Raw genomic sequence first — 20,017 nt, 5'->3', positions numbered from 1 at the left:
GAAACCATCTCTGATTATTTTTGCAGTTCAGAGGCCAATACATGGTCAAGATACCTTCAGAAAGTTGCTGTTTGCAATGGGATAGATCCTTACTCGCTAGTAAAGAAGGATTTTTCCTCGGAGTTGGAAAATTATCCATCCACTGAGTTCCCCAACATTTCAAACACCCTGGTGCTGCAGACATCGTTCTACACGGACAAACAGATGAAAACCTGGAAGAGCATTGAGGAGAACAACTTTTTATATGTTGTTGGGTTAAGGATCTGGGGATCAGGACACTACAGTATAAATCCTGTATCGTTTATGGCCGGGTAAGGAGGAATTTTGTAGCTTTTTGTACCCATCCTTGCAATGGTCGCTAGGACGCTACAAGTTTTAGTAGGGGGTGTAAACAAACCACAGCCACTTGATTCTCAATCCTCCCTGCTCTTCTCTTCCAGCAGGCAATATTTTTTTTTATTAATACAGAGAAAGTGCAGTGAGAATAAATAAATGCTGCATATTGTCAAGATTGTGAGGACATCCTGATAAATAAAGTGGAAACATATGTATTAGTTTACAATATGGAGACCACGATCAAACAGTAACCAAAAACACACCTGAGGACTGAAGCATCTCCTGAACTTCAGAACACCAAGAAATAACAGAAAAATGGTGAGAAGAGTCATTTGCAAATCCAAACAAAATAAATCAGAGAAATTTACCAACCTTTCCCAAAGTGATCACTGCAAACTGGTGCGTTCTTCGACTCTGTTCCCATCGATTGCAACGAAACATTAAAGAGCCGCCTCTCTCATTGTCTTTTGGTAAAATCCTTTGCTCTTTCACCCTTTATCACTTCATGGGGAACCCAGAAGAAATTTATCAGTTGTATGGTTTGTTCGATTCGAGCAGCCCAAAACAATGCAAGTGTCAGGCATTTTAACGACTCGCAAGGTGCCCCAGTGATAGTACCGCTTTGTAAACAGTGAGCTTCGCTGACCACCACTTCATGTCTTGCATATCTAATGAGGCGGATGTGATGTCAGATGCAAACAACCTATAGATCCGTGAAACAAAGGAGGAATCTATCTTTTCTCTGTTACTGTTTTCCTCATTTCTTTCTCTGGAAGACCAAAATATTAGGTGTATAACTCCATACTCGCTACCATGGAGTCGAGCCCACTCGTTCTAAGGCTAAGATAGCTAAGCGCTAGCTAGAATAATTTAGTTATCTGTCCAGAAAAATGATGTCATCTAATCTTGCTCTATCTTGCAGTTGCACTCACTAGGCAGACTTTCCTTTTCTTTTCCGCTGGCTTTTAGCTGGAGGGAGAGTCGAGTCCGCCATGTTTGCCCACACTGACTTGTTTTGGTTAAAAGTAGGTCAGATGCACCCCACAGTGGTCATGTGATATTGTTGCTTACTTGTGTTGGCAGTCTCTGGAATCGTAAAATGCAGGACACTTTTTATCTCGGCAAAACATTTACATACAGGATACACGGCGTGTGCAGCAGCGAAACATCTCCAAACTCCAACAGCAACAGAAATAAAACATTTTAGCCAGAATTCAACTTTGTAGTCAGAACCTTGAACAGACCATATTATCCTGATCACATAATCACAAAGGTAACTGGGAGGTTGTTACACTGTTTGGGCCTCTGACTTAGAGACACAATTGAACATGGTGAAGGTTCATGAGAAGGTGCAGATCGGGGCAGAGGGCAGAAATTACAGCTCCTTCTCATGATTAATGAAATGAATGCTACCAGATTATGGGCAGCTCAGGTCATGTATCCAGATTTCGACAACAGGAAGTAAACAGGATGCAGGTTTATGGAGTGAAATCAGCATTAGCAGAACCCGATATTATACTACATCATTTTATTACGACCTGAATTCCTGAAACCAGAATTTCTGAAACCTTGAATTTCATAACCTAAATTCTGAGTATGTGAATTTCAGATCGTTTAATTTAGGACAATTATATTCAAATATCTTAAGATTCACACTCACAGTTTTCAATCATCACATTTACACATTTCTTTTCAAGCATTACAAATTCAGGTTGAGTTTCTACTGACTGATTTCACTCCATCGAGGGTTCTGTAAGAAGAGTAGAGACACAACCACATCACTCACAATACATGAAATGACTTGTTTTCTATCGGAGTCATAACTGACCTGTAACATCATGTTCCACTGTGTGAAGTGTGCGTCATCATTTAACAAATATAGAACATCAGAGGACACTTGCATTTCATAACCGCAATCTGATGTATTGTCCATTTACTTTATCACTATATTACACTGCTTCATCTATTTATACTTTTATTGATATAGAATTTACACAAAATACTCAACTATTTTCTCTGTTTCAGCCTCAGAGCTTCAAAAGGAGAAGCAAAATGCAGGTGAGAATAAACTGTGTGTGTGTGTGTGTGTGTGTGTGTGTGTGTGTGTGTGTGTGTGTGTGGCCTGAAAGGAATTTCAGTAAATACACAAATTACTGATATGAATGATCATTTTAACATCCAACATTAATTCTACTGCACACTACATGGCCAAAAGTATGTGGACACCCCTCCTAATTCAGCTGTTTCAGCCACACTCATTACTAACAGGTGAATAAACTCAAGCCCATAGCTGTACAATCTCCACAGACAAACACTGGCAGTAGAATGGGTCGGACGAAAGAGCTCAGTGACTTTAAACACGGCTCTGTCAGAGGATGCCGCTTTTACCACAAGCCAGTTTGTGAAATTTCTGCTCTGCTTGATTTGCCTCAGTCAGCTGGAAAGATATGTTCACACTCACAAGCAAGAAAGCAACAGGCAGCCATTCATGTTCTATATACACACGTGACACAGAGCTGCGATTTCAGTGACAACGCAACAAGCGAGTTTAAATTCTCATCTTTATGCAAATTAGGTATGAAGTGGTAAATCCAAACAACTTGCTCAAATGATTCCTCAGACTAATCGTTTGGGACACGTGGTACAATATTTTTTCTTTCCTGCCTCATTTTATTTCCGACCTGCAATTAGTTCCTATGTACTGCTTAACTAAAGTAAAATGGGGAGAAAAAACCTTCACAGTGGATTTCTCATTAAACCTGTATCGAGACATTACAAACAAAACTAGCTGGTACAGTTAGCTTGTGTTGCTTATATACAGGGCTCGAAATTCATATATATATATATATATATATATATATATATATATATTTTTTTTTTTTACCAGCCAGCCGGACTAGTTACCTTCCAAAGTAACTCGCCAAACAGAAAATCAACTAGCCAAAATTTGTTCATGTATGAATTTTACTTCTGTCAAAAATAACACAAAACAGAGTAGTTACCATTGTTCATGACTAATGTGCATTTATTTCAAGACCCGAGTATTTTGATACTGTTTTTTTTTTTTTGCACACTTTACAAACTGGCATTTGCTGTTCCACGTCCTCCTCGCGATATCCAAAAAACGCCAGATGACTGACCCCTTACTAGTTCTTTTTGGAACCCATTTGTCCACTTCCATTTTTAATTTGTCGCTGAAATTGACAGAGCTTACACAGTAGCCTATGCAGCACCAGCTATTGCACGAACTGAGTCAGCGCTGTAAACCGAAACCAGTGTTGCCAGATACTGCTGACGTTTTCCAGCCCAAAATATGTTCAAAACCCGCCAAAATGCACTTAAAACTGCCCAAAATGTAAAATGTACTTGATGCCTATCTTGTAAAGTAAAAATATGCAGCTAAAGTCCAGTATACTATTTGTAAATCGAACAAATAGCAACATGAGACCGTCAGTGCCGGAGGTGAAAAATCTGCTGTCTGGTACTTGGCTCCGTATGGTTGAATCAGATTATAACTCTGCAATGATCTGCTGTGTTCTGAATCCTATGTGCACCAGTAGGTGACGCACACGCAGAATATTATGTAGGCTATGTTAGGCTACAATGCGTATCTAACATCTGCATTGCTGAGGTTATTTATTTTTATTTGTCTTTTTATTTATCTTTTTATTGATCCTGTTTGTTTTATTAATTTTATAGGCCTAGTTATTCTAATTAATTTATTTTTGTCTACATCCATGTATTTTCTTCATCTATTATCCTGATTTTTGTGGATTTGTTAGATTGTACCTGTTTTATATACTTCAATTAAAAAAAAAAGTTAGGCTACGATGCATGGCTGAATGTAACATGAGAAGAGAAAATGGAGAATGGATTGCATCATTCTTATTTACTAGTTTATGAGTTCAGTTTCTGCACTGCATTACACACATTCATATTAGTCTTACAGTTACATCGACATTTTTTTGTTTAAATAATACTGAATGAGATTAATGTTTATTGTTAATGATTAATTTAGGGCGGCACGGTGGTGTAGTGGTTAGCGCTGTCACCTCACAGCAAGAAGGTCCTGGGTTCGAGCCCCGGGGCCGGCGAGGGCCTTTCTGTGTGGAGTTTGCATGTTGTCCGCGTGGGTTTCCTCTGGGTGCTCCGGTTTCCCCCACAGTCCAAAGACATGCAAGTTAGGTTAACTGGTGACTCTAAATTGACCGTAGGTGTGAGTGTGAATGGTTGTCTGTGTCTATGTGTCAGCCCTGTGATGACCTGGCGACTTGTCCAGGGTGTACCCCGCCTTTCGCCCGTAGTCAGCTGGGATAGGCTCCAGCTTGCCTGCGACCCTGTAGAAGGATAAAGCGGCTAGAGATAATGAGATGAGATTAATTTAGGCCAATGCTTGATTTTGGTTGTTTAAAATACCTAAGGGGTGCTGGGTAAACTAGGTCTCTGACTTGCCTCAGTTGACCAAAGAGAGCTGTTTTTCCTGATTTCCTTCGCATATTCAAGAACATCATTTGGCTTAGGTGTTTACATTCTCTCCCATCTCTGCTTTCTAGTGGTAGTGAAACTATATAAACATCTGATAAAAACCCGGCGAACTAACGTCAAACCCGCCTAATTTTTGTCAACCAGCCCAAGCCATTTTTTTTTCCCGCAAAGTAGAATTCAAAACCGCCCAATCTGGCAACACTGAGTCCGAAACTTGAAAATCTTCCCGCAAGTTCCTTTTAGCACCTAGATGTCACCCAGGATTGGTTGGCGAGTGTGTGACGTTATTGTTTTTTTTTTTTTTTTACCCTTAGGCAGCCTCTCACGTTATTGCCTGAGGGACAGGGAGAAAACCACCGGAAAAGGTTTTAAACAAACGCAACAAACACGAAACAAACGCAAGTCAGCAGATGACCATAAAATACTCGATAGTTACGATATAATAATTTTATGTATCTCACACAGAATTTTCGGAGATATATCGAGTATATTCGATATATCGCACAGCCCTAGTCTGAATCTTCGCTTCATATATATTTTTTATTTTCAACTAGCCAGCCAGGCTGCCTAGTGACAGGAATTACCCGCCAAATGACAAATTAAGTTGCCTCGGGCAACCGGACCACCACGAATTTCGAGCCCTGATATATCTCATCTCATCTCATTATCTCTAGCCGCTTTATCCTTCTACAGGGTCGCAGGCAAGCTGGAGCCCATCCCAGCCGACTACGGGCGAAAGGCGGGGTACACCCTGGACAAGTCGCCAGGTCATCACAGGGCTGACACATAGACACGGACAACCATTCACACTCACACCTACGGTCAATTTAGAGTCACCAGTTAACCTAACCTGCATGTCTTTGGACTGTGGGGGAAACCGGAGCACCCGGAGGAAACCCACGTGGACACGGGGAGAACATGCAAACTCCACACAGAAAGGCCCTCGCCGGCCCCGGGGCTCGAACCCAGGACCTTCTTGCTGTGAGGCGACAGCGCTAACCACTACACCACCGTGCCGCCCGCCCTGAGATATATATATATATATATATATATGGCACTGCCCAACAGCGGTGCTCCCGATTAGTGTAAAATATGATTGTTGAGTTATTTTTTCAAAATCAAATTAAAAATAAGCACTGGGAGGAAAAATCTGCCTTATGTAAATAAAGATACAAATATCATTGTCTGGTGGTCAAGTGTTCATGAGATATGGTCATACAGATGGACATTGTATGGTTAAAAGCCATCAAAAATTAGGTCGACGCATTCCCATATTCTCTTAAGTATGGAGCTCTGCTCCGCTAATACGAAAATGCATGTTATACAGCATACAACAAACAATTCTCACTTTTTCCACTTTGATAAAATGTTACAATTAAAAGTATATTTTCAATACAAGTAAATCATATCTTGGAGTAAATTGTGTGCTGGAGGCGACATTTTGTTCAGGACTCCTCCTCATTGGAGCTGAATGGACGGTACACACCCACCGGCGACAACAGTAGTGCTCGCTCCACGCCCACAAGAGACAAAATACAAGCGACATGAGTGACTTGTGGCATCAGGGGCCATAGGGCTAGTGTTATTATTGTGAAGCGTTGAGGAGCAACAACAGTTCAAGCACAAAGTGACAGTCCACACAAACTGACAGAGCAGGGCCGCTGAGTGCTGAAGCACGTAGTGCAGAAAAACCCTCTGCTGCATCACTCACTACAGAGATCCAAACTGCCTCTGGAAGCAACATCAGCACAAGAAATGTGCATCAGGAGCTTCATGAAATGGGGTTCCATGGCCAACAGCTGCACACAAGCTTCAGATCACTATGCGCAATGCCAACCCCATATTAACACCCATGGTTTTGGAATGGGACGTCCAACAAGCTCAGATACAGGAGGTTTGATAGTCAGGGGTCCACATACTTTTGTCCATATAGTGTATATAATAGTATCCATATGAACCCATTCATGTGTTCAACACCACATTTTTACTCTCTATAAAATTTATAATCATGAAGTAGAAATCTCAAGTTCAGTCAAGTGAAATCTGGTTTTATTCAACACGTACAACTAACACCATGGGAAATAATAAAGTCTAAAGTCCTTTCCCGCACCATATGGCGCATAGGGCGGTGCCGATCTCCGTTTCTGTAGCCCTCGGCCTCTTGCCTATTACATAGCTAGGGTTACAGTGGGGGGCTAGTCCTCTGGTAACCATGAGAGTTTGGGGAAATAATAAGTGTATTAAACAGGATCCTACAAGTATGTCTTGTCTCGAATTTGAACTTTTGGTTTGTAGTGTAAATATTATTCACATGGTGCACTACACACATTTTTGTTATTGAATCTAATTGTATTTGTTGAAAATAATTGCTGCCAGCTGAAACATATTAATGACCTCAATAATTATCCAATCAAAGGCTCTTAAGTATTTACTAATTTAAATCCAAACTGTGACTTTTTTTGTCCTGGTAGTGTATTTGATGATTTTCTATCATATTGTGCAGCAGTAAGGCACTGTGTGATATTCAATGTGGTAGTGATTGTGCTGAACTCGCAGTAACACTGACTCAGTAGTGTTTTATCAACCCCTTCCCCTCAGTACCCAGGACTTATAGAGACACAGTTTAACATGGTGAAGGTTCATGAGAAGGTGCAGATCGGGGCAGAGGGCAGAAATTACAGCTCCTTCTCATGTTTAGTGAAATGAATTAGGGCGTAATTTTAGGTAGGGACGCTAGGGATGTGTCCCTCCCAATATTCAGCCGCTACTGTGTAATCACAATCAATAAAACCGATGTCCTAACCTGAGCAATGATTATATGGCACACAAAGGGTTAAATGTATGACACTGCTAATAATCCCCCCCTCTAACGTAGATATACATTCTCTGATTAGCTACCTGTTTCTCGCTAACTTACATGGTTGGCTATCCCAGCTGTCACTCCATCTGCTGTAAAAGCAGCACACTTCCCACAGCAGCCGTGACTACCCGCCCATCAACCCCCCGTATCTCACACATACACACCTGACCTACCCCACGCACCCCCCACTCTCCGTCAGCCTACAAATTGAGCTGGACTTCGATGTCCATGCATGCTTGCCCTACGACTCGCATGCTGACTTGAGTATCATGGACAACGGCCCCCCTCCCAAGAAACGAGACATTCGTTCATTCTTTTTTTTAAATATTTTTATTAGGAGGCAAGGCACATCAAAACAGGAAACAATGTCAAATCAACATTTCAGTACCACACCATCCCTGCACAACAGTCTACAAAATACACCTGTCAACACCACAGAAATACTGTGCATCTCGATGAATTAAGAGAAAGGCATACAGTCTACCTCCTAGGATTTTTTTTTCATACAAACAAAAAAGACATTACACAATTCAAAGAAAAAAATAATTGATAAATAAATAAATAAATAAATAAATAACGAAGTCCTATTATGTACTAATTAAATATTAAAGCTGCACAGTACAAATAAAACCAAAGGCAACCCCCCCCCAAAAAAAAAAAAAACCCTAAAATAAATAAATATAAAGGGAGAGAGAGGGTCCGTCAGTTAGGGGGCAGAGACTGGAGAGAGTGGAAGAATGTAAGAAAGGGAAGACACTTGTTATAAAATTTAGCAGAGTTACCATTCACTGAGGGGCGGCACGGTGGTGTAGTGGTTAGCGCTGTCGCCTCACAGCAAGAAGGTCCTGGGTTCGAGCCCCGGGGCCGGCGAGGGCCTTTCTGTGTGGAGTTTGCATGTTCTCCCCGTGTCCGCGTGGGTTTCCTCCGGGTGCTCCGGTTTCCCCCACAGTCCAAAGACATGTAGGTTAGGTTAACTGGTGACTCTAAATTGACCGTAGGTGTGAATGTGAGTGTGAATGGTTGTCCGTGTCTATGTGTCAGCCCTGTGATGACCTGGCGACTTGTCCAGGGTGTACCCTGCCTTTCGCCCATAGTCAGCTGGGATAGGCTCCAGCTTGCCTGCGACCCTGTAGAAGGATAAAGTGGCTAGAGATAATGAGATGAGATGAGACCATTCACTGAATATCTGATCTTTTCCAACTTTAGAAAAGACATGACGTCATTGAGCCACTGACTACTCGAGGGAGCTTTAGTTGACTTCCAGTGGAGAAGAAGGTGGCGTCTTGCCAGTAAGGAAGTGAAAGCTAAAATATCCAATTGATAAGAGGTAAACCGGTTATGGTCCTCTGGGAGCCCGAATATGGCAACGGGGGGGGGGACTTTTATGGTCACTGAAAGTATTTTAGACATGGTATCAAAATAATTCAACCAGAAGCAAGAGAGTAGCGGACAAGACTAGAACATATGCGTTAAATTGCAGGATGAGGCATGATATTTGTCGCATTTGTCAGCAATACTGGGATAGATTTGAGACAATCGAGCTTTGGAAAAATGGATTCTAAACAGTACTTTAAACTGTATAAGTGTGAGACGAGCACAGGATGAGCTTGTGTGAATTTTCTTAAGAGCAGTGTCCCACCAGTCATCCTCCAAGTTTAGATCCAGTTCATCTTCCCAGGCAGTCTTAACTTTAGTAACTGGTGAGCAATCAAAAGAAAGTTGTTCGTTATAAACTTTAGAAATAAATGATTTTTGAAGTGGATCGCGATTTAAAAACACCTCCCAGTGTAGGGTAGGCGGTAAAGAAGGAAAAACTGGAAACAAAGCTTTAGCGCAGTGTCTAATTTGAAAGTATCGAAAGAGATGAGAAGGTGGGAGATGAAATTATTTTGAGAGATCTATAAAGCTGCGAAAAATACCATCCTTGTAACGGTCTTTAAAACATTTCAGGCCTTTATTATGCCATGCAAGAAAGGTTGACTCTGTAAGCGGAGGTTGAAATAAATGATTCTTCAGTAAAGGAGCTAATGTAGATGCTGACTTAAATTTGAAGTGCTTCCTAAACTGATACCAAATTTTAAATGTGGAGAGAACCACTTGATTATTTGTAAAGCCAGAGGGGTTAGATGGAATAGAAGAGGTAAGTAAAGCAGGTAAGGAGGATGAAACATATGACTGTGCCTCCAAGTTTCACCATGGCAGATTCATAGATTTGAACCAAAATGAAATTTTATGAATATGTGCCGCCCAGTAATACAGTTGGAAATTCGGAAGTGTCAATCCACCATTGAATTTACATCTCTGAAGTATGGATTTACAGATCCTGGGAGCCTTTCCACACCATAAGAAATCAGAAATAGTTTGATCAATTGTTTTAAAAAACTGCTTTGGCAGGAAAAGTGGGAGACAATGGAACAAAAATAGAAATTTGGGCAAGATGTTCATTTTAACTGCGTGAATTCTTCCAATTAACGAGAGAGGCAAGCTTCTCCATCTTTGGAAGTCAGATTTAATTTTAGACATTAAAGGTAAAAAATTAGCAGAAAAAAGTGACTTTAACGTTCTGGTAACGCTGATCCCAAGATACCTAAAGCCAGACAGATTAATCTTAAAAGGGACATCTGACTGTGTAAGCTGTGATGCTGAAGCATTAATAGGATAGGATTCACTTTTAGAGATATTCACTTTATAGCCTGAGAATGATCCAAATCTCTGGAAAGCAGATACAATTGTGGGAATGGAAAGGACAGGATCTGAGACATATAACAATAAATCATCAGCATAAAGTGACAACTTGAATTCTGTGCCCAATCGTGAGATCCCTCTAAAAGTTGAGGAGGACCTCAGAAAGATTGACAAGGGCTCTATAGCTAGTGTGAACAATAGAGGAGATAGGGGACACCCCTGTCTGGTACCACGGGTTAGAGTAAAAAAACTGGATTGGATGCCATTAGTGGAGATGCTTGCTTGTGGAGATGTATAAAAGAGACGTATCCATGAAATGAACCCATTTCCCAATCCAAATTTCTTTAGTACAGTAAATAAATAGTCCCATTCAACCCTGTCGAAAGCTTTTTCTGCATCAACCAAGATTACTACTTCGGGTGTTGTTGTGGTAGTTTTAGAGTAAATAATATTTAGGAGTGTGCGGACATTAAAAAATAACTGCCGCCCCTTAACAAATCCAGTTTGCTCATGTGAGACAATAGTTGGTACAATGTTTTCCAGGCGACAGGCCAAAGCTTTAGCAAGGATCTTAGCATCTACATTTATTAATGAGAGAGGTCTGTATGAGCTGCAGAGATTTGGATCCTTATCTTTTTTTTAAGAGGAGACTTATGGAGGCTTGCCTTAAAGTGGGAGGGAGAGTGCCATGTTCCAGTGATTCTTTATAAACAGCATGCAGTAAAGGGAGCAGTTTTTCCTGAAATCTCTTAAATTCAACTGGGAATCCATCAGGGCCAGGAGCTTTGTTATTTTGCATGGTACTCACAGCGAGAGTGATTTCTTCTACCGTTAATGGTGAGTCAAGTTTTTTAGCAGCATCTAAGCTTAACACAGGAAAATTGAGGCTATCTAGGAATGAATTAACTTCAGTGGTGTCAGGTGAAGATTCAGATGTATATAAAGAGGAGTAAAATGAGTGAAAAACAGAATTAATGGTAATGGGATCCTTATGCAATGAGCCAGATGAATCTTTTATCTGAGGGATCATACGTGAGGCTGCCTGGCGACGTAGTTGATGAGCCAGGAGCCGACTTGCCTTGTCGCCATGTTCATAATATGTGGAGCGTGATCGTAAGAGAAGTCGCTCTGCATCACTAGTGGTGATGAGATCAAATTCAGTCTGTAAATCAACACGTTGTTTAAGTAAACTGGGAGAGGGGCAAGTAGCGAGTTGTTGGTCCAATTTGGTGATATTAATAGAGAGTTCTTGCAATTTGGTTTTATGGGACTTATTCAAGTGGGCAGAGTAGGAAATAATTTGTCCCCGCAAGTATGCTTTTAATGATTCCCACAACAGTGAACAAGAAACAGGTTCCATATCATTTTGATTTATAGAGATATAATCATCAATTTTAGTTGCAATAAATTCTATGAATTTATCATCCGAGAGAAGTAATGTATTGAACCTCCAAGGTGTTGAGTAGCGGGGTTGTGAAGAAAACTGAATATCTAAAGAAAGAGGAGCGTGGTCAGAAATAACAATCGGGTGATAATTAACAGACAGTACTTTGGGAATTAATTTAGCATCAATAAAATAATCAATCCGAGAGAAAGACTGATGCATCTAAGAAAAAAATGAATATTCCTTGGTACAAGGGTTATAAAATCTCCAAGGATCAATGCAACTGTTCTTAGACATAAAATCTGAAAGTGACCTCGACATTAAAGAAGGGGTCAGAGTTCGTAGGTTAGAGCGGTCTAGCTTGGGATCAATTACACAGTTCATGTCCCCTCCAATTATAAGAAGGCTGTTGTTCAATGAGGGAAGACATTCAAAAAGTTTATTCGTAAAGTGTGGATCATCAAAATTGGGGGCATATATGTTAACTAATAAAACGAGAGTATGGAATAGCGTGCCTGTAACAATTAAGTATCTGCCATTTTTGTCTGATATCACCTTAGAAGCTGAAAACTGAATTGACTTACCAATTAAAATAGCAACCCCCCTGGCTTTAGAGTTGAAATTAGAGTGAAACACCTCAGAAACCCAAGAACATTTAAGTCTGACCTGATCTTTGACGCGCATGTGGGTTTCCTGCAGAAACACTAGGTCAGCTTCAAGACGTTTCAAATGAGCAAATATCCTTGATCTCTTAATTGGACTCCCCATGCCTTTAATATTCCAGCTCAAAAATCTCACAGAGGACCCAATATGTGGAATATCAGAAGTACAAGCATTGGTGGACATATGTTAAGTTCCTAGAGATAGAAATAGACTGAATGCGGACCCCCAGGGAAGGAAGGAAAAGAGGGGGGAAAACGCAAAAAAAAAAAATAATAATAAAAAAACAAACACCACACTTACAGATTGAACCCCCCACCCCACCCCATTGCACTTACAACGACCCCATCCCCAAACGATGGAGAACCCAGTGCTAACTCCACAAGGAGTCAGATCCCCAAAACGAAAACTTACAGCTTTAAGCATGACTATCGAGCTTCGGATTGAGCTCCTGCAGGCCTAGCAACATTTGACAGAATGGTACAACCAATCAAGTCCAAGTTAAAGTGAAAACTGAAAACCACACAGTGAGCGTATATGAGAATAGTAAAGAAAAGAGGAAACAAATGAAATAAAGTAATAACTGTAAATATTAACTGACACTGCTTCCTCAAGGTTGTGTATCATTTCTCGGTTCTCTCACTATTGAGCGACCTGATGAATGCACTGGCCTCTTCTGGTGATTTAAACTCCTTCTCTGCACCGTTATGAGTGACCTGGAGGCGTGCCGGGTACAGCAAACCAAAGCGAATCCCCGGTATTTCACGGAGCTGGCGTCGGACATCATTAAAGGAGGCTCGGGCACGGGCCGTACTCGGAGTGTGGTTGGGGAAGACAGAAAAACTCATGTCTCCAATCTTGGTCCGTTGCTGAGCCCTGGCTCGGCGCAGTATGTCCACACAGTCTGTATGGTAGTGCAGACGAGCGATTATGGGGCGCGGGCGCCCTCTGGGCTTCGGTTTCGGCTGGAGAGTACGATGAGCGCGGTCCACAAGAGGCTCCTTCGCGAGGTTAAAGGCCTCCTTGAGCAGAGAGGAAACAGCTGTAGCAGTAAAGGAGGTGGAAAAATCTTCAGGAATGCCCACTAGCCGTATGTTATTGCGCCGCGATCTCGCCTCCAAATCCTCGCATTTATTGTCCAATCTCGTCAGTTCAGTTGACAGATGCTCCACTTTAGCCTGTAAGGTAGTAATGTCGTCGGCGCAGGAAGACAGCGATGTCTCCATTTCACCAACGGTGGTCTTCAGAGTGCACACATCAGACTGGATGTTTGTAATGCTACTAGATAATTCAGTCTTCACTGCCTGTAGCTCAGCCTTGATATTTGACAAGTTTTCGGTCAAGGCAGCCTGAAGCTCAGTTTTAAAAATAGCCGACATCTCAACATGGAGTGACGAGAGCAGCTCGGCCTTAAAGTCGTGGAAAGCAGCGCCACCTGCGGCCCCGGCCAGGCCAGAAGGGGAATCACTACGAGGCAGGGATGCAACGTGCGAAGCAGGCCGTGGTGGTTGTACAGGTACTTTAGGCTTTGGAGGCATCTAGATCGGCAAAAAGACAGCGCCAAACCCAAATCACGACAGTGGAGAACACACACACCGAAAAAAGATACAAAAGGTGTACCTAAAATAGTTTTTTTTTAAAAGGTTGCTGCAGGAGCTCAGAGAAACGCGTCCTACTCCATTAGTCGCTACACCGGAAGTCCACATTCATTCATTCTTCTTCAAAGTCAAGAATGTAAGTGCAGGGTTTCCGTCGAGCTTTAAAAACTCAACAAAATCCTTTTGATGTATGGAAACCCTTCATAAAAGTATTGCTGCGGCTCATTAGGCAGGTTTAGCAACATGACAGGATGCATCAGAGCTAGGCTACTGCATAGCTGCAGAGAAAAGGAATGCTGGAGCAATGTAACTTGGTGTTAGATAATATCCTCGATGAATGAATGTTAAATTTATAGACCTAATGGTTTTACAGAATGTAAGTAGTCAGATGTAGGCTACTGCATGGCCATACAGATGTGCGACTTGCATTTCAGAATCAACAGCGTGACAGCCGCTGAGTCTGCTGCGTTCACCGTTTTATAGAGACCCCTTTCTACTACTACTAGGCTAGGCTAGATACAACAAATCCATGGTCCTTTACTGCCACCTACAGACGAATATTGGTAACTGCAGCATGAACATAAAAGAAGTCACAAGCACATCTGCAGTGAAAATCATAACACACGTTACGAACACAGAAACAGGCAACAAAAAGACATAATATGGAAAATGGAGGGGCAACAAAAAGACAAAAAATGGGGGGTATACTGCAAATGCAATACTAATGTAATCATAATCATGCTATAATAGGCAATCACTAAATTATATATCCAAATATCTCATCTCATTATCTCTAGCCGCTTTATCCTTCTACAGGGTCGCAGGCAAGCTGGAGCCTATCCCAGCTGACTATGGGCGAAAGGCGGGGTACACCCTGGACAAGTCGCCAGGTCATCACAGGGCTGACACATAGACACAGACAACCATTCACACCTACGGTCAATTTAGAGTCATCAGTTAACCTAACCTGCATGTCTTTGGACTGTGGGGGAAACCGGAGCACCCGGAGGAAACCCACGCGGACACAGGGAGAACATGCAAACTCCGCACAGAAAGGCCCTCGCCGGCCCCGGGGCTCGAACCCAGGACCTTCTTGCTGTGAGGCGACAGCACTAACCACTACACCACCATGCCGCCCATATCCAAATATCATTTTAACTAAATTTGAGCTTAATTACAGAATAGAAAATGCCACCAGTAGCACATATTTATGAGTGTCTCAATAAGCCAGTCAGTGAATTTTGAGACACCCCCCCCATGTCAAACAATACTGATATTGAATTTAAAAATATATATATCATCTCATCTCATCATCTCTAGCCGCTTTATCCTTCTACAGGGTCGCAGGCAAGCTGGAGCCTATCCCAGCTGACTACGGGCGAAAGGCGGGGTACACCCTGGACAAGTCGCCAGGTCATCACAGGGCTGACACATAGACACAGACAACCATTCACACCTACGGTCAATTTAGAGTCATCAGTTAACCTAACCTGCATGTCTTTGGACTGTGGGGGAAACCGGAGCACCCGGAGGAAACCCACGCGGACACAGGGAGAACATGCAAACTCCGCACAGAAAGGCCCTCGCCGGCCCCGGGGCTCGAACCCAGGACCTTCTTGCTGTGAGGCGACAGCACTAACCACTACACCACCATGCCGCCCATATCCAAATATCATTTTAACTAAATTTGAGCTTAATTACAGAATAGAAAATGCCACCAGTAGCACATATTTATGAGTGTCTCAATAAGCCAGTCAGTGAATTTTGAGACACCCCCCCCATGTCAAACAATACTGATATTGAATTTAAAAATATATATATATTTAATGCTAAAAATGCTTAAAGTTTTTAATTCTTATTTTCATGTATTCCTGTGGAAGAGACAGAACGACTGCTTAAACACAAATTAGGAATTGTGTGGTGTAAAAGTAATAAATCATCAGATTCTAGCAATGTTGGGTTAGGTGCCTTGCTCAAGGGCACTTCAGCCATGGATGGAGATGTAGGGAGAGGTAAGGGTGGGATTTGAACCTGCAACCCTGGGATCCAAAGACCAACTCCCTAAACATTAGGCCACGGCTGCCCTCATTAACCTATAAGATCTGCATGACATGAAATTATGATTGTTAATGGGAAAAAAAAAAAAAAAAAAAAACACCTTTCAGAAGCTCTGCCTTGGATCACGTTTGTGTCCCCACCAATGTCAAAATCAAAGTTACTCCCTTGGAAATGAATGTTACCAGATTATGGGCAGCTCAGGTCATGTATCCAGATTTGGACAACAGGAAGTAAACAGGAAGGAGGTTTATGGAGTGAAATCAGCGTCAGCAGAACCCGATATTATACTACATTTTATTATGACCTGAATTCTTGAAACCAGAATTTCTGAAACCTTGAATTTCGTAACCTAAATTTTCAGTGTCAGAATTTCAGATCGTTTAATTTAGGACAATTATATTCAAATATCTTAAGATTCACACTCTGTTTTCAATCATCATATTTACACATTTCTTTTCAAGCATTACAAATTCAGGTTGAGTTTCTACTGACTCTGATTTCACTCCATCGAGGGTTCTGTAAGAAGAGCAGAGACACAAACACATCACTCACAATACATTAAATGACTTGTTTTCTGTCGGAGTCATAACTGACCTGTAACATCATGTTCCACTGTCTGACGTGTGCTTCATCATTTAACATATATAGAACATCAGAGGACACTTACATTTCATAACCGCAATCTGATGTGTTGTTCATTTACTTTATCACTATATTACACTGCTTCATCCATTTATACTGAATTTATACAGAATACTCAAAACTATTTTCTCTGTTTCAGCCTCAGAGCTTCGAAAGGAGAAGGAATTTGCAGGTGAGAATAAATTTTGTGCTTTAAAATTAAAGTGAATAATCAACTGTAAGATAATAAAGCACTCTAAAAGGTCTACACATAAAAAGAAATGGTGTGTGTGTGGTCTGAAAGGAATTTCAGTAAATACACAAATTACTGATATGAATGAACATTTTGACATAACATTAGCTCTGCTGTACACTACATTGCCAAAAGTATGTGGACACCCCTCCTAATTCAGCTGTTTCAGCTGCACTCATTACTAACAGGTGAATAAACTCAAGCCCATAGCTGTACAATCTCCACAGACAAACACTGGCAGTAGAATGGGTCAGACTAAAGAGCTCAGTGACTTTAAACCGGGGGCGTGTCTACGGGGGGGGCAGTGCCCACCCTGAGATAAGCCTTGCCCACCCTGATAAATTGGTTGCCCATCCTATAAAAAACGCCTGTGGATATCATCACAATATGCGCGATTTTGCTCGGAGGTGGCGTCTTGTGTTCTCCTTTAAATCCATTTTGCACTCTACTGCTTTCTCATTGGCCATTTCGAAAGGGAAGGGGAGGGGGGGTGCCCTGCCCACCCTATATATAAAAAAGCTGCGTGCGTGCTCGCTCTACGCACATGCGGTAGTAGCAAAGTCAGTGTGTACGGCAGTACTGTAGATTCCGAGTTAATAGTTAACAGTAATACATTGCTTACTTTCCCTTCTGATAGTCATGCATAGGTTTCTCATTAAAAAGCAGACACCCTCACCCCCCGTGCCCAGCACTTCCTCCGATACTGAGGACGTTTCTCAGCCCAGCACCTCTGCCCTCAACCAAAGTTGCCTCAACACCATGCTAAGCGCTGCATCTTTGTCGGTGGATGCTAACATCGTACATGTCTCTGTTCCCGTTGACGCTAGCACCTCTGCTACAACAGATATTACCGATAAAGATGCATTGCTCTGCACAAACGTTACAGGCATACAGTCTTCCGTTCCCCTTGATTTAAACACGGATAGCCCATCTCAGCCCATTCTAAAAATTTATCCAAAACGCCTTTTTGGCCAAACCTACCGGTCATTTAGTGCAGGCTGGTTTCAGTCACGGCTATGGTTGGAATATTCAGTCTTGCAAGATGCCAGCTTTTGCTTTGCCTGTCACAAATTTAGTTTAAATTCGGACAACATATTCACCAAACGTGGGTACACTAATTGGAAAAAGGCTCTGGAAAAAGACGGTGGCTTTAACAAGCACGCTTCCAGCCTTGTGCACATTAGGGCGATGTCCGCCTGTCAGGAGTGTCAACGCCGTGGAGAGACAGGAGAAAGTATCATTCACCTTCTTGGTCAAACTCAGATTGAAAAGAACAGATACTATGTAGGTGAAGTCATACAATTCCTCGCAGTAAATGAACTGGCTTTTCGGGGGCACACTCACGGGGCTGAGAATGAGGAAGGGCTTTTAATCCGGCTGTTCGAGTATACACTCCTCAAAGATCAAAAACTGAAGGATATCGCAAAATGCATCCCCGAAAATGCTCAATACACGTCTAACACCATCCAAAACGAGATAATTGAAACTCTGGCAAAAATGGTTCTAAAAGAAATCAAAAGGAAATATGATGAGGCTGACACCCCTGGCATGAGCATCAAGTGTGATGGCACCAGGGACCGCTGTAACATTGAGAACCTGTCAATAATAATTTGGTTTGTCCGGAATTCCATTCCAGAGGAACATTTAATTGGCTTAGTTGAATTGGACCAGCTTAATGCTGAATATATGTGCAATCAAATCCTTTCACATTTGTCTGATCTGGGTTACAGTGCAAATAATTTGGTCTCCCAATGCTATGATGGTGCTTCTGTTATGTCAGGAGTGAGGGGTGGTGTCCAGGCCTTGCTACAGAGCAAAGTTGGCAAAGACATCCCTTATGTCCACTGTTACAATCACCAACTACATCTGGCAGTGGTACATGCAATGCAGTCTGAGCCTCTAGCAAAGAAGTTCTTTGACTGGTCTGGTGCAATGAACACATTTTGTCACAGACATTATGTTGTACATAGATATGACACCCCCACACTGAAAAGACTCCTTGAAATCTGATGGACCAGTCATCATGATGTCACAAAATCAATTGTTGACAATGAGGATGCCATCAGGCAGCTTCTGTCTGAGGTAGCAGACGATAACACTGCTCCTTTTGACCTCTGTACAGAAGCGTGTGGTCTTCTGACCCAGCTGAACTGCCTGAACTTCTTTGACACTGGTAGATTTCTCCTTCGTGTGCTTAGTGCGCTGAAGCCAGCCAATTCACTTCTCCAGTCACAAACAGTAGATTTATGCACTGCAGGAGAGGTGGTGGCAGCCTCACTGAGTACACTGAAGGAGTTACGTTGCGACTCCTTCTGGGAGGAGCATTTCTCTCACTGTGGAAGCATTCCTAATCCACCTAAAAGGAGACGGACAGTTAACTCCCAGCTTGATGGTAGCATTATTTTGTCAAGTATAGGGCATGGTAACTCCAACAACCTAGCAAGTGCTCCTAATCAGGCATTTAAAAGGGCTATGTACAACATTCTTGACAGAGCTATTGTGGAAATGGAGACAAGGTTCTGTCAAAAAAATGTTGACTTAATGAAGGCGACATCATTCCTCCTGCCCAAATCTGTCTTTTCTTGACCCCTCTCTCCTACAGCCACTTCAAGTGCTTGCAGGCCAGGAACTTAATGATGTGGGCTTACAAAATGAAATTACTGTGGCAAAAACACTGTTAGTCAATAATCTAAGCACAGATGCTAACCTCTCTGAAGTGTGCAAATGCATCCAGCAGTACAAGGAGGCCTTCCCCATGCTGCATAAACTGTATGTCACCGCACTCATCATTGGTGTCATCAGCTGCATGTGAAAGCTCTTTTTCTACTCTGACTCGCATTCTCACACCTCTCCGAAGAACAATGCTGTATTCAAGGAAGACACATTTAGTCATTCTGGCACATGAAAAACAAATAACAAAGAATTTGGATATGAATGAATTTGTTTTAGAATTTTCCAAATCTAACCGCAGACTAATACTGTAGATCAGGGGTCTTCAATCCTATCCGCAAAGGGCCAGTGTAGCTGCAGGCTTTCATTACAGCCAAATTGGAGGCTCACTTGATTGTTGACTGGAG

The 20,017-nt window shown here is 42.0% G+C and overlaps 1 protein-coding gene across 1 annotated transcript in view; it reads left to right on the top strand.

The window, feature by feature from the left end:
* LOC132885450 (butyrophilin subfamily 1 member A1-like) overlaps positions 1-20,017 on the top strand; it is a 192,108-nt gene that overhangs the window by 127,821 nt on the left and 44,270 nt on the right. The window contains exon 5 of the mRNA XM_060920131.1: positions 16,848-16,880. Coding sequence (XP_060776114.1) covers positions 16,848-16,880 — 33 coding nt within the window. The remainder of the gene's footprint in view (positions 1-16,847; positions 16,881-20,017) is intronic.

This window comes from Neoarius graeffei, chromosome 1 (assembly GCF_027579695.1).
Source record: "Neoarius graeffei isolate fNeoGra1 chromosome 1, fNeoGra1.pri, whole genome shotgun sequence".
NCBI lineage: Eukaryota > Metazoa > Chordata > Actinopteri > Siluriformes > Ariidae > Neoarius > Neoarius graeffei.
Note: the sequence above shows the minus strand (reverse complement) of the source record. Positions and strands in the feature narration are given on the sequence as shown.